This window comes from Aedes albopictus, chromosome 2, assembly GCF_035046485.1.
Source record: "Aedes albopictus strain Foshan chromosome 2, AalbF5, whole genome shotgun sequence".
Lineage (NCBI taxonomy): Eukaryota > Metazoa > Arthropoda > Insecta > Diptera > Culicidae > Aedes > Aedes albopictus.
In genome coordinates, this window is record NC_085137.1 from 150530033 (window position 1) to 150545943 (window position 15911).

At 40.4% G+C, this 15911-nt stretch overlaps 1 protein-coding gene and 1 long non-coding RNA gene across 3 annotated transcripts; one reads left to right on the forward strand and one right to left on the reverse strand.

Moving 5' to 3' along the window:
* Positions 1–4110: 4110 nt before the first annotated feature.
* Positions 4111–5106, forward strand: LOC115264338 (uncharacterized). The gene is made up of 2 exons (XR_003896134.2): positions 4111–4634; positions 4697–5106. It is a non-coding gene; the product is annotated as an uncharacterized LOC115264338 (long non-coding RNA).
* A 2829-nt stretch (positions 5107–7935) lies between these two features.
* LOC109413561 (uncharacterized protein K02A2.6-like) lies at positions 7936–13503 on the reverse strand. 2 transcript variants are annotated; one of them, XM_062850608.1, is made up of 2 exons: positions 12645–13503; positions 7936–12525 (listed from the first exon to the last, which is right to left on the reverse strand). In XM_062850608.1, the coding sequence occupies exon 2, from the start codon at positions 12519–12521 to the stop codon at positions 9966–9968; it is 2556 nt and encodes an 851-aa protein (XP_062706592.1). In that variant the 5' UTR covers positions 12522–12525; positions 12645–13503; the 3' UTR covers positions 7936–9965. The 2 variants fall into 2 exon arrangements, with proteins under 2 accessions (XP_062706592.1, XP_062706593.1); XM_062850609.1 differs by having other exon boundaries at positions 7936–8620; positions 11552–13503.
* Positions 13504–15911: the final 2408 nt, after the last annotated feature.

A 15911-nucleotide genomic window follows, 5' to 3' on the forward strand; every position in this document is an offset into this window, starting at 1 on the left:
TCGGTTGGTGTCCCAACTTTTCCAAAAAAAAATTACGGGTGCACTGGCGGTCTCTAACACCAGTTAATTAATAATTCGTGGAGCGGACCTGGTGTGATGGTAAAATCACGTGACTATCACGTCGAGGACCTGGGATCGAATCCCACTCCCGACAAATTTGCAAAGTGTGAGTTCTTCTTTCGGAAGGGAAATAAAGCGTGGGTCCCGAGATGAACTAGCATAGGGCTAAAAATCTAGTTAATATGTACGGATAAAAAAATTATTAATAATTTGCACATTATGGTGGCTTACTTGCGTTGCCTATAAATTAGAAATACCCCCTTCTGACAAATAACACCCTTCAGTAGTAATTTTGTGTAATGTTGAAATATAAAGGTAATTTAGCAAGACGGCTGAAGGTGTTTCTGTTGGAAGTTAGGTAGCGTTGAACGCTCGTGTAGCGTCGAACCTTCAGGTACTAGTTTGAAGTGTTGGAGCGAGGTATATTAAATATAAATTTGTTGGCATAGGTATGCTATTAAAGAAGATTGTCAAATTGTATATACTTGTAATGAATAAAGAGTGCGGCGATTGCTGATTGTGGTATCAGTCGGCAGCCGTCTAGTTTGATGGAAGGTGTCTTGCGTTCTTTTTTCATTTTAATTCGAGGGGAATGGCAGATCCGGATTTTTTGTGAATCTCGCTATGTTTCCTCTAAACCCGCACATGATAGGCTCGTAGAAATTATTTTGTTCATATCCTTCCTAAACTCCAATCTATCCGTCGCTATCCGTTTCTAACCGTGTCCAACCCTCCAACGATTTGAAAGCGCTCACGGTAGTTTCATCATGAACGCACTCCAATAAGGATGTTTTTACAAAGAGAATGTCAAAACCTGAGAGAGAGGAGACAGCTGGCTTCGATTGCGTGCTACTTAATGTCAAAGAGGACCTGTCACAAACTGTCACCGCGAACCGAGCTGAAAATTGCACATTGATGGTGTGGAGTGGCCAAATATCCAAAAGATCTTATTAAATTGTTGCTCCATTTGTTGTATTTAAAAACGATAAAATATTAATGTTCAGTTTTCCACGCCATGCGCAACGAATCCATTCATTTTCCATGCTCTGTCGCAACGTACTCAATATGCAAATCATTTTTGACCAATAATACATTCTCAAACCATTGTGTGGCGCACAAAGTTGTAAAAAGATGTAAGAAGAAGACATGTAAACATCGTGGCTGTCAGTGAGCTGTCTCCTCTCTCTCAGGTCAAAACGAATAATAAACTCAAAACATATAAATCAAAACAAGTCGAATCGGCTCCAAAAACTCGCTGATCTCTACCCGGAATCTACCCATGGAATCGCCGGAATCATCGCAAGGACTTAACGCTAAGATCAAAAGTAAGTGTTTTTAGTATTATAAAGTTTAAAAACAGACGGACCATGGACTTATCCACCGATGAACCAAATTCATCGCGGTCCGAGAATTTTGACACTAGAGCGGGGTCTGTTCCAATCAGAATCGTCCAATTCTGATTGGAATGGCCCCGCTCTAGTGTCAAAATTCTCGGACCGCGATGAATTCGGTTCATCGGTGGATAAGTCCATTGAATCTACTGAAAACGCTCACATTTATCACCCCCACCTCACGAATCAACCTGCAAGCTTCCTCCCCCGAGTAAATACGAGTCCAGCATGCAACTAGAACTGCGAACAACTCAAAGATGATCCGAAAGGTCATGGATACAGCTAATTGCTTTCCCTCAATCGACTAACAGCACAAAAGTATGTCCAGGAGTGAAGGCAGATTTGAACCTATTTGAACTACTGAGACACACCATCATCATAAATCTGATTTTCTGCCAAAGGAAACATACATAGGAAGGAACGAGAGCATTGGAGCCTTGATTTGAGCATGGTATTCGGCGAGGTATTCGGTATGTACATGAATCATTCAATTTACTTTGGTAAAAGATTGTCGCACAAGCTGAATCAAAAGATTTAATTCATCCATTCGGGTGACCATTCGGTTTTACTGACCCAACAGCATGTTCTATTGACCCAAGGATTGACCACTTTCTTTCTGGCTCTACGATCCCAGTGGAACATAGGCGCCAACTTAGGGGGGGCAAGCATGGTTTTGCCCCCCCAATATTTGACAATTTTTCGATTTTCCCATACAAAAAATCTGAAAAACCAGGCTTTGCCCCCCCAATAATTTGACCAAGTTGGCGCGTCTGCAGTGGAACATGACCATGCCTCTGTATACTCTGTATGCTTGTATCAAAACAAATACGAATAAAATCGATGGATTAATAGCGAGCATTTTATCTTGTTAATTAGCTGTCCCGGCAAACGTCGTAATGTCACTTTGCAATCGTGTTAAATTTCTTCCCCGTACAAGCTGTCCGGTCATCCGTTCGTGAGTTGTATTATTGCCTCAAAGGAAACTGTCCCGGCAAACATCGTACTGCCTGCCTACTATATTTCTGACATGCAGATCTGGAGAGAAAAAATTCGCTGACGCGGTGCCAAATCGGTGACATGCAAACATCATTCCATTTTTATTTACATAGAGAGTATTTAGACCCGCAATATTGTCATTTTTTTTCCGTTTTCCAAAAAACTTACCATGTTTTTTGAAAAGTCCTCAGAGGATATCGTCGTAATGATTACTTTCGGTGTATTTAGCATGGGATGGAGAAGACTGTGAACGCTTGCAAAAAGGATAGAACGATTAAAAGCGGATATGTGCGGATATTTTAGTTCACTTCTCATCATCCCGTCAACAAACTGTCAAACGAGCTGTCAAATGTGATCAAAAACAAATAATTTTGTTGGCTTTAGTTTGTTGGAGTTTCACGTCAGGTTTCACTACAAAAATTTTATAACTCAGTATATACAAACTAGTGCTAATATTTTAGGGCGCTTGAACAAATTTTAGAGTACCGTTTAATTAATACGACCGTGACAGATTGCGTTTAAGCTTGAGCAGTATGGTAAGCATATCCTAAAATCAATTGAATAGAACTAATTGAAGTGGATGGAATCCCTCAACAGAAAACTCAAGAAGAAAAATTCTGGTCTTTTGTTGAGAAAGACGTCGGGATCGTTCCACAGAACATCAAAACGATTCTAAGCCATACCGGATTTGTCAATGGTGCCTTGGCGGAACTAGGGGACGTTGAGCTGGATGGGATCGAAAGTGATATGCGTCGTGTTACTGTGGGAATGTCAGCTGAGTTGGATGAATGCTTCCGCAGGTTTGCCTATCGCCCGGAAAATTTCATTTTGATGACCGGAGAGCGCACCGAAATTAAATTCATTGCACGAATGATTAAGGAAAAGGGGATCCGATGCTATTTGAAAAAATCAAAAGCCGTTTCCAATCAATCGTTGGTTTCATCAGCTGTTTCCCCGACTGCCAAAATCGGTCAGGCAGATAGCGAGAGTCTGGTGAAGTCGAAGATTATCGACTTCTACGAAAAGCGGTATGTCTTGCGGTCAAAATGAATTCTGATCAATATCCACTAATCTTTTTAATTCACACTGCACACAGGTTCGATGGCACACACGCGCAACGGAACATTATAGATTCCCTGAAAACCATCGATGTCGAAGTAAGTGTTGGCTCGGTTGGTGCTGTGGCAATCGTGAAATGCTCGCTTTGTGTTCCAACCAGGAACATAACGTGTCGTCCAGAACCATCCGGACGCTGGAAGATAAGCAACTTTGTGAGCCACGTTACCAACGTCCACAAAATAGTGTTCCCCCCAACGCCAATGCCATCTGGTTCAATGAATACCGGCAAGCGTTTCAATATTCAACCAACCGATGACCCAACCGGCTCGTCTCCAGTTGACAACAAAATTTTGCGCTTGGATCGGGGTCTGGAACATGAAAATGAAATAAAACAGGAAAGAACGGCACACCTCGTTAGCTTGGAGTTCGATGCCCCAGAGTATTTAACCGAATACGAAGAAATTGTGAAGACGAGCGTAACAATTTCTCCGAATATGACCGCTGCTTTACAAACCGATGAGACGATACAATCACTCCTCTGTGGTGCTACTACGGAGATGTCTCCACGAGTGTCTGCTGAAAATTCGCCTGAAAATCACCCGCATAGTAAAATACATTATGTCATACATTCCAAACAATTAGTTACCTGTATCTGTTAAGATGACATTATATTCCATGGCTAATTTTGTGTTGAACAATATGGAGCATGAGAATGATAACAATAAATAACAATAAGAATGATCTATGTCAAATAACGACAGTATACTAAAGCATCCATAATTTGTTAAACGGTATGGAATGCGAACTTGCATGAAATGGTGACAGAGTATCACCACCTTCTATCAGATGGTAAATTTTTGTGTTTGCGCAACACACTAGCACCTACACATCACACTATGTATCACATTTTTTCAACAGTATGGCATACAGTTTGGCACATTTGTATTTGTAAGCAACAAAAAAGCACCGCGTTCGCTGCCAGCAGCGCTTGTATTTTTTTTTTCATTCCTCGGAATTGCAGATCTTTGTCATTTTGCGGATCCTTCCCGGCAATCTATTCCAGCGCCTAAGGCCGACAAGCTGATCAAAAAACTCCCCACCGTGACTTCGATGAGGATGGAATCGTAGGTAAGCATTTCCGAAACATTTTGGTTTTTTTTTTTATTCAAGTGTTCTTTTGCCCGTTGCAGATGGAAACTTTCGCGAAATCAAAGTTCGGAATGAATTTGATAAGCACCCGCTGGAGGAATTCCGGATCCGGCACATTACAAGGTCATGCATTCCGGTTGCTCGCATAGGTAGGACACCAGCGGGTTTTGTCTTCATGAGTGGTTCACCGGATCTGAACGGGCTAGGCAGCACAATCAGCCAGGGAATGCAGAAGAAGTGCACGTCGGCAGAGCCTCCGGTAGAGCAGTCAAAAAGCAAATGCAAGAAATCCGTGGAAACTGGGTAAGATGCTTATGCTCCGGAAGATCCCGCCCCTCTCGATGTTTGCTGCAGCATGGAATAGAAGTTTACGTGGCCTAAGTGTTCTATAATGATAATCCATTTTTTCATGTGATGTTGTAACAAATAAATTAATACTATATAAAACGTATTTGCTAGTTTCATTTTTTTGTTTCTTTACATATAACATTATGTGGTAGAACCATATATCATACGCTAAAAATACCATGAAAGACCATAAATCAATAATAACACATACACGTTAGTTTTTCTTTCAAATGTATGGTTAAAATGTTCTCTAACCATTTGCTATACAGTGAATTGTCCAAAAAAGCGGATAGTATATTGACCGTATTGTTTACTGTATTGCGAAAATTTTGTTCGGGAAAATGAGCGATTTTTTATGGTAACCTATCTTAACCGCCTATTCCACATACTGTAAATTGGCGGCTTACCATTTGTCAAACTGGCAAATATGTACATGGAATGGTAAGCTTACTGTTCGCTCCGATAGTCTGAGAAATGGTGAAATGACCATTGCTAATGGTAATCTACAGTATGAGAAACTTTACATTTACAGTTTGTGATTATGCGGGCAGGATCCTTTAAACTGGTGATGTGCTATGGTTCGGCCGACCATAGCACTAGCGAAACAGTGGCCACAAGGGAGGTCGCAAGCACCAAAACAGGATCTGCTGAACTGTTGGGACAAATTTTGAATCGTAGCGTAGGAAAAAGCAAACACGCTCAGCGGTACTCCGAGCTGGAGAAGGATTTTTTCACGTATCGGTGAGCATTAAAAATAATGACTTCTTTGTATACTTCCACAATTGTGAACAGAGGTTACTCTTTGTCGATGCACTATTTAAACATTTATATGGTTGGGTTCCGTTGGCGGATAAGGATTTCGATCGTCAATCCGATATGGGAACGTAGAGTCACACAGGTGAAGAAGATCAACTATCAGAACAATTATCAGTCCGAAACAATCGATGTAACCGTTGGTTCCAAAGTAGTTTTGTGGCTCCACCACAATTATAGATTTTCCCAATTTTCCTTCCTAGATTTCCCCTCAATACGCCCCTGATAAATATTTCCTATTAAACTTCGGGTCTGTGGCACTCATGGTAGACGTGTAAGTGTATGGGTGCTCCACTTTAATGTCACTGTCAGATGAGATCTATGAGATGTCGAGCGGTTTGAGCAATAAGAGGGCAAAACATTACTAAGCCTTTGTTCACCAGCCAACAGATGGAGCGCAGGTGTAATGCTAGATAGGGTGCGTCGTAAAAATGAATAATATCTAATGATTGAGATATGTGGCCGTTTGATATAAAAAGACAGGGGTCCAAGTAGAAGATTCTCTTTCGTCTGTGATCCTGAACCGATTCGTAGTGCGCGCGTGTGTCAAGTTTTCCGTTATTTGAGGTTAGCATGTGATACCTCCTAATTGTGTGGAAATATTATTCATAGTTTCTTTTCTTAAAACAAATAGGTTTTGTACGAAATAATAGTTCGTTAGAGTAACAAAATTGTTAGTGATTAAAATATCGAAAATTATTACTGTGAGTTGTGTATAAGAAAAATCGTTAAAATGTTGGTTAATGTTAAATGTGTTAAATTCTAGCTATTGTATTATCATGCAATCAAACAAACGAAAAAACAAAACCTTCACCACATAAAAGAAAACGTCAAGAAAAAGGTAAAGAACTAAGTTAAAATTGTGAGCAATAGTGCTAAAGAACAAAACTAGTGACGTCACAGGGGTCTAATATGCTGGGTAGGCCCAAAGAGCGGGCCTTTTTCTTTTATTTATCAGCGAATCGTCCTTGCTGAGAAATCCGGTAATATGCGCCCAGGATCGAAACAGCGAAAGTGATACCCGTCCCTAGTTTGTCCCGATCGTCTGCGGATGAAAATTAGGTTAAATGCTATGGGCCGCCATCTTCTCTATCGGCGGACAAAACCGATACTTCCCGGCTTCGGATGAAGCTATACGCCGCCATCTTTGTCAGCGGTGGCCTATACCGCTCGTTATTAGTGCCAGGTCCCGACATCACCTACGTTCTACAACCAACACACGCAACCTACCGGCGAACACCTAGGCCAGTGTTTCGTGAACGATCTGCATCGATGCAATGGCCAATTACCATCAAACACCACAATGCGCAAGTACCTCTCTATGTAAAGTATGTGACGTCACCAATAAACCATTGTATATAGTAGTTATAGAAGCCACAGGGTATTCCAAATATTAGAATTGAATCTTCTTGAATAGTCTTTCCACCATCTTTTGTGATTGTGTCGTTGTCCCGGGCTCGAAGAAGCCACCAAGCCTCGTCGTTTTAGTGGTCCAGTGAAAGCCCTTTTGTGTTTGTGACCCCCCCCCCCCCATCCGACATCATTCTTACTATTCAACTGTTCTAGCATCCCTGAGTTTCCTCAATAGGCACCTTCATACGACTCCTGTTACCATCTCAAGAGAACACTGACAGAAACAGAACGAATTAACTCAAAGTCACGCTTTACGACCCTGAAGATCCCTTACCACCCCAATCCCTGAGCTACCAGGTTACATCGAGGGAATAATCTCCGTTCAGATCAAAATACAAAACCAAAAAGCAATTAGAATCAAACGTCTATTTGTCTGTGAAATAGAATTACTTCTCAACTGCGTGTTCAATTACCTATCCAAAAAATCACGTAGTCCACTCTGACCGAACGCCGACCATTTGTCCCACTCCATTCTTTCAAAAAGAAGGTCAAAAAGCAATGTCTGAATCAACTAACCGAGGTTTAAACATGATAATCATCTATCATTTAATGATATTCCTCAACAGGCTAATCCAAGGCGGCAAGGAATTGTACGATTTTGACCGAGCAAACGCACCGGCCCCACACCCGCGCACAGTTCAACATAACTCCGAACTGGTTCGTGAGGGGCAGCTATTGGTGGGGGAGCTGAAAAACTTCCTTCAAAGTATTATGTCTGACGATGAAGTCTCACTATATAACTCCGGGGGTATGTGACGAGGTTGGTAGAATAAGAATAGATGTTTCTGCGTTGACGTTCCAAACACGAAAGAGGACGGGTCCTCAGTTTATTCCTCTTTTATGCTATTCACATTTTGGCACTTCTAATTGTTAAGGTTGGTATTGCTCACTGTCATTAGACAGTAGCTCAAATTCGAATATAACAACTTCTTGCCCTTTTAAGAAAGAATACACAAAAATACAAATTAAGAAAAGTTACAAATGTTCGATAGCTGATATGTCAGCAAGGTCTTTCTAATTCTAGATCAATAATTCAGAAAGTTCCATAAGGAACCGATCTTACTCTTATACTAAATGACTCCTAATCTTCAGTAAACAAAATCATCACTTAAATTCGGCCGACGTGTCCTCTTGGATCGCCTTGGTGGTTCGTTCGATGGATCCGCCTTACGTTTTCGTCTTCTTCGATCTTCCTCAATGGAATTTCCCGTTGTCCGATTATCAGACCCGTTATCCACTCCTTCCGTTGTACAACGCTCAATAATCGCCTCTGCCATTTGGCCAGATCTGTTGAACGATACCACAACGTTGGGACGTGCCGACTGAATGCCATTATTGATCATCCTCAGTTGTACGCGATGTGCGGTAGTTACCACGCTTCCAATTTGAATCTGGAAAATATTTTTAGAATATTTTTTTAGAAATATTGCTTTGATCCATTTGGCAGTGTTATTAGAGTTATGATTCTTGTACCACACCTCCTCTCCTGAAGTCAGATTTTCCAACAAATCCTTTTCGGTTTTTTGCAAACCAATAGTTTTCGATCTGTTAGTATCATCATACCGTGGTGTAGACAAGTTATTCTCAAAGAGTTTCTTAGGATTAATTAAATCTAAAATTGTTTTCGGTTCATAATTAAAAATTTTATGCGATGGAAAGGTACCATCCTCTGCCAAACAATTGTTTCGATAGTTAAAAAGGAATAAATTAATTTGATCTTCTAAATGCAAACCCTTCATTTCAGGTTCCAATAAGAATTTTTTTAAAACGTCCTTCACAGTTCTTACCGACCTTTCCGCCTGTCCATTGCTTGGTGGATTGTACGGTGGGCTTTTGAGCACTACAACTCCCTGGTTCTTTAAAAAATTTACAAATTTAAAAGCATTGAACGGTGGGCCGCCGTCAGATACCAGAACATCTGGGAGACCAAATCGGGCGAAATAAGCCACTAACTTCCTAAGAACCTTCTCACAATCCGACCCATCTTTCATCCACTCAACCTCTAACCATTTAGAATAACTATCAACTATCAGTAAAAACGTAGACTGGCGGAAATGAAAAAAATCAATGTGGATTCGGCTGAAAGGCTTTATAGTAGGTATCCATTTAGAGTCAATTTTTTGCTTAGGAACAATGGCCATGCTGTTACAAATATCACACAAACGGACGTATTTCTCGATATCATCATTAATTCCAAACCAATACACGGTCCGACGTGCCAATTGTTTCATTCTAACCATTCCTGCATGATTAGCATGAAGGAGTTTCAGTATGCTAAGTTGCAATTTTTGTGGTATGACCACCCTATCTTGAAACATTAAACAATCGTCCACAATTTCCAAGTCGTGCTGATTCGTATAAACATTTTTGTAATGGTTTTCAATTTTTGATGGCCACCCATTTTGCAAAAATTGCATAATTTCCAATAGGAATTTATCCCGTTTTGTTTCTAAAGCTATACTCTTATTATCAATTGGCAACTCATTTCCAAAATTAATGCTTCTAACAAGCTCGTATTCCTTTGGGACTTCCTGTTCTAAAGGGAAACGCGAACAAAAATCCGCATTCCCTAATTGTCGAGATGGTCTATATTTTATTTCAAAATCGTAAATGGATACCTCCAAAATGAGCCGTTGTAACCTTGTCACATATATGGAATTTTTCCCATCCTTCCCAAAAATACCCAACAATGGTTTGTGATCTGTATATACCACGAAGCTTTGGCCATACAGATACTTATGGAATTTTTTTTATAGTACACACCAGCGCCAAAGCCTCCAAATGAAGGATAGGGTATTTCTTCTGACTATCGTTCAACGAGAAGGATGTGAAACAAATTGGTCTCTCAACTCCCTCTGTGACATGAGCAATCACCCCTCCTAAGCCGTAACTAGATGCATCGGACATTACCACTATAGGCTTTCTTGGGTCATAAAACTCAAGGAAACTAGTGGCTAACAGTGAGTTCTTTGCAGACTCAAATGCTTTGCTACAATTTTCATCCCAAATAAACTTAACGTCTTTCTTAAGTAAATTATACAGGAAAAACAGTTTTGAAGACAGATTTGGTATGAACTTATGGTAATAATTGATTAACCCCAAGAATGATTTGAGCTCCGATTCATTCTTAGGAGGTTTAGCATTACGAATGGTAGCAATTTTATCCGCACATGGTAACAAACCGTTCTCACTGATAACATGTCCAAGATATGGCAACTCTTCTACAAAAAACTTGCATTTTTCTAAATTTACCTTTATATTGGCTTTAGCCAATCTCTCTAAAACCAAACAAAGTTTCCTTTTGCAGTCTTCTAAATTAATTCCGGCAATAAGCACGTCGTCTAAATAACATGACACATTTTCAATGCCCTCCAACACTTGGTCCATTACTTTTTGGAAAATGGAGGCGCTCGATGAGGCACCTTGGGGTAGCCTGTTATACGTGTAAAGTCCCTTGATTGTATTGATAACGGTTATTTTCCTCGATCTTTCCGTCAGAGCTAATTGGGTGTAGGCACCCTCCAAATCTAAGGCACAAAATACCTTGCAACCTGCTAACTTGGCAAAAATATCTTGCGCCGCCGGCAATGGATACGTGTTGGGAATGATTAGCTTGTTTATTGAGACTTTACAGTCAATAACCAGTCTAATTTCATTATTTTTCTTTACAACTACTATAACAGGGGATGCCCACTCACTCGTCTGCACAGGGGTAATTACTTTCTCCCTCTCCAGTTTTTCCAAATAATCTAAAACTTTCTCCCTCATACGGTAGGGAACGTCATAAGCTTTTCTAAAAATCGGGATATCATGTTTTAAAACTAAATCTGCCTCGAAACCAATTATTGGTGTAGAAAAATCTTTAATAAATACCTTAGCATATTTGTTTTTGACATCGTCAGTTAAAGCAGATTGATTTTCATTTAAATTATTAATCATGAGCGAATTTGTAAACGAGTTTCTCCAGTTTGGGTAGTATACATCTAACCAACTTCTTCCAAAAAGTGGAATAAAATTGTAATCGCAATTCAATACCAAAAGTTTTAGTTGTTCAGTCTTTTGACCAACTTTAATTGAAACAGTTGTTTCCCCCTCAATGCTTAGTTTCGCTCCATTAACCACTACCAGTTGTTTGTCGCATCTCCTTAAAGGGTTAGTGAAAGTATTGAAGTATTGCTTCTTTCCCATAACCGAAACCGATGAGCCACAGTCGACTTCCATTTGGACCGGTCTACCTTCTATTTTTACATTAATTAAACATGGATCGCTTATCTTGTTAATGGAACCTACATGCATACACTGTAAATAGTTTTGATCGTCACCTGAATTGTATCCATCACTTTCGTCGTCCGAGTCGCGAGTTGTCATTCTTCCCATCAGCTCATTCAGGTTTTCGTCGACACTGGGTCTTGTACTAGGTCCTTCTTTGGGGTCATCCTCATCAATAGAATGAACACGGTGATTTAGCAAATTTTTCAACGCATAACATTTGCGCTTGATGTGCCCTCTCATATTACAAAAATCGCAAATCATATTGGCGTACTTGGATTTATTATTCCGCGGCGTCCTCAGTAGTCCTCCTCTGCTGGATGAATCGATCCTTCCGGTTCCTCGCGGAGTAGATCTGAACCCTAACCTATCTTTAACCGAGCCTCTGTTCAAGTTTCTTGCAGCTTGATAAGTCAAAGCTAATTTATCGTAACTCGTTCTACGGCCCTGATGACCTGGAGTATGAAGAGCTCCCACTTGGCTTATCTCGGTATCGATATTCAAGGACACGGCATTATTGGTTGCTATCTCCCAGGTTGCAACTACTTTCTCAACTGTTTCCAAAGTGGGGTTATCTTCATTTAAAAGCCGTTGTTGCAAACTTTTGTCCCGTACCCCTGCTACAATGCGATCTCTAATGGCGGAGTTTTTAAAATTCTCGAAACCGCAAAACTCCGCAAGTAGCTTGACCGCAAGGATGAAGTCCTCTACTGACTCGTTGGGCAATTGAACTCTATTGTTGAATTTAACACGCTGAATGAAATCGGTCTCGGTTTTGTCCAACCTGGATTTTAATTTCCTGATCATCTCATCATAAGAGACCTGAGTAAGCTCGGTGTTTGGAAACAATAGTTTCAATTCCGTAAAAACGGTTGGTCCACTCATCGTAATGAAATACGCCTTGTAATTTTCTTTTTCGACCTTGTTCATTGAGAAAAAATAGGTCAAACGTTCAACCCAGTCCGAAAACTTTCCGCCCCGGCGGTATGGCTCGATGGTAAACGCCATGTTGGATTGAGCCATTATTCTATTGTATTATAAAGGATAAAACAATAGCTTTTGTCAACTAACAATGGTATACTTTACAAAATGGATCACTCTCAAAGCCCAAAATGTTGAATAGAAATGGAATTAAAAAACACTCACCAATTACTTTGGGGTCACCTTGCGACACGTAGTATGCGCTACACCAGCTAGCTACCTTGTATGGCACCACAGGACCGATGCTTTTTGATCAATTCCTTCGAATGACGCTACCAGATGAAGTCCAGAAAGACACAACCAAATCCACTCGTACAGTACGTACACCCTTTCGTCGAGACAAACTCGCTCTAGCCTTAGCGAAAACTTTGTACGGTACCTACTTGGTCCACCGTAGGCTCACCTCACTTAAACTGTTGAATATCTAATTGAATAAAAATAGAAAACACAACGTTTAGCATAAATAATAACCACAGTTTCTTTTGTCGTTCTATTAGCATTAATTGCGTGGCCGATGGTGACCTTGACTTTTCAATGTCAATTGGACAATAGAAAAGTAATTTAAAGGCAGCACGATTGCACCACTGTGCGGGGGCAAAATTACGTTTCACAATGGGATTTCCACTATGCTTTATTTGCCTTAAAGAATATTGCACGCGATAAAAAAAAAATATCACTTCACCCCTGACGCTACCGACTGTAGCCTTTTGTTGCGTCCACTATCGGGTTTAGTCTATTAAATTCACTTGTTTCGCACAATGAAGCACAAACGATCTTTTCACGTGGATTTCTCCTCGCAGCCACTATTATGTCTGACGATGAAGTCTCACTATATAACTCCGGGGGTATGTGACGAGGTTGGTAGAATAAGAATAGATGTTTCTGCGTTGACGTTCCAAACACGAAAGAGGACGGGTCCTCAGTTTATTCCTCTTTTATGCTATTCACATTTTGGCACTTCTAATTGTTAAGGTTGGTATTGCTCACTGTCATTAGACAGTAGCTCAAATTCGAATATAACACAAAGAAATGGATATCCAATGGCGGTGTGTTGGAGCGAAGACGCCACCCGCATTAGTGGTGGGGTGGAGTACAACTCTATTCTGGATCAACTCACTGGACTGGTTGCACCGATGGATGACAATGGAATGCCGAAAATGGATCTGTTCAACTGCTCATCCCCTCTGAAAATCGTGAATGATTTGAAACAGTACCCAATCGCGCGCTACGTGCAGCTATGCATGGTCCAACCTTTGGCCCGGTATGCTTCTCCGTTCTGCGTGAATTTTTACTGTACAAATAACAAGTTCACAACACAAGATGTATTAAAGCGATGGCAGTTTGTGGAACAGGAGTTTATTAAAGAGGGCATACAAATAGTTGCAAAGTCCACAGATGGAGACAGCCGGTTTATTGGTGGGATGATGGAGCAAATGAAACTTCCCCCAGAAACCGATTCAGAAAGCAGACCAGATAATGCGTATGGTGATTGGTACATTGCGACCGTCAAAGACAGTAAAATATGTGTACAAGACACAACACACCTGGTTAATAAATTTCGAACACGTTTAATGAAAACGGACCAGCAGCTACAAATAGGTAAGGATGATAGTTATTTTATTCCAATTTATTAGTTAAATTCTGCAACCCCCCCCTGAAAGCGTAACGGAATGTGTGGATGGCCCCTACGTGCCATACAAGTCTTACACTCATACAAACGAAATTTCATTTTAAAATTATAATAGAGGGTAAAAATGCAGTATGGCATACGTGGGATCGCGCATAACTCACAAATGGGACGTTAGATTTGGGTGGTCTTTGATTTGTTCTGTTACTTTTCACCCAAGGAAGGTTTATGAGGGACTTGGACTTGGAAGACCGAAAACGCAGTATGCAATACTAAGACAGCTAGTATTTTATGAGGGACTTGGACTTGGAAGACCGAAAACGCAGTATGCAATACTAAGACAGCTAGTATTTTTTTATTTGTTTTTCAACAGGTACCATGCGAATTTCCAATCAACACCTAATGGAACTGATACAGTGTGTCTCGAAAGACCAACATGGCTTGACCATAACCGATTTGAACGAGAACGATAAAATGAAATTTCGGCCAGTGGAGAAAATTACGAAGGATTCTGTCATTGAACTCTTGCGTCAGCACGTTCCTTTATCTGGCGGAACCGTGCAGTTTCTGACAATGATGTCCGAGATAATGTCTTCGTACATGAGTTCGGATATGGCGCCGTTACAAAGAGTATATAATATATGGTAAGCAAATGGGGTGTATGAATACAACTGAATCAATACTCTTTACTCAAATCATAGTGTAGATCCACAGACATTTGCATATAGCCTTTAGATCTAGTAAAGAGTACATATTGATTCAATTGATTCATAGTGTCTATTTTTTCTTATCTATATTCATCATTCATAGCGCATAGAGAAAGTAAAGAATCTTATTGTGTGACATTATGTCCACAGTATGCATATAAGGCATTTTATGAGACGTTTCAAATCAGCTGTTTTTTGAATGTTTACCAGTTTTGAAGTCCAACCGGTGGGCCCATTTATTTACATTTTCGCTAGCATAACATGTGATACAGGCCCATCCAATAAACGAGGTTCATTTATCTGCAAAAATGCGTCAATCCGCCCACTATAATTAATATCCGTAGACCGTGGGGATGTTTTTTTCATCTGCTAGTGACATCATGCAGCTCGGGGGATTGATACATGCCACATTAGAAACCAAAACATCTCTGCCAGTAAAAATCTGATTGGCGCTCACCACATGTTATGCTACTTTTTGCGAAAACAAAAACATCAAATGTAAACAATAACAATGAGCGGCCCACCGGTAGAACGTCTCGTAAAATAGCTTATTGATGTTTTTTTTTTCTTTTTTTATGCCATAATGTTGCAGGAAAGTACTGCTTATTGTTCGCGCCTGGCGAAATTGGTGCTATGCCAAACATGGAAATTTGCAGAAATGCATAACCACAAATGCATATTGGGGACTTGAAATTAATGCTCACGCATTAATTGACTTATCCACCGATGAACCAAATTCATCGCGGTCCGAGAATTTTGACACTAGAGCGGGGTCTGTTCCAATCAGAATTGGACGATTCTGATTGGAACAGACCCCGCTCTAGTGTCAAAATTCTCGGACCGCGATGAATTCGGTTCATCGGTGGATAAGTTCATTAGCTACATAGATCTCTGTCAAAGAGAGAACATCCAGTTTCTGGTAGACCACCTACACAGTCAAACGTGTGAGGCAGCCTTCAGGGATACACGGGATCTGAGAGAGAGGTAGGGTTACCATATTGTTCACACATGAAAAGAGTACATTCAAGAATTTTGATAAAAGAGTACAAAAGAGTACAGTAATCGATAAAATACTGTTTGACACTCGTGAAGCTTTTT

What these genes read in the sequence shown, in the direction of transcription:
- LOC109413561 (XM_062850608.1), bottom strand. Translation starts at nt 12,521, where the DNA reads ATGGCTCAATCCAACATGGCGTTTACCATCGAGCCATACCGCCGGGGC.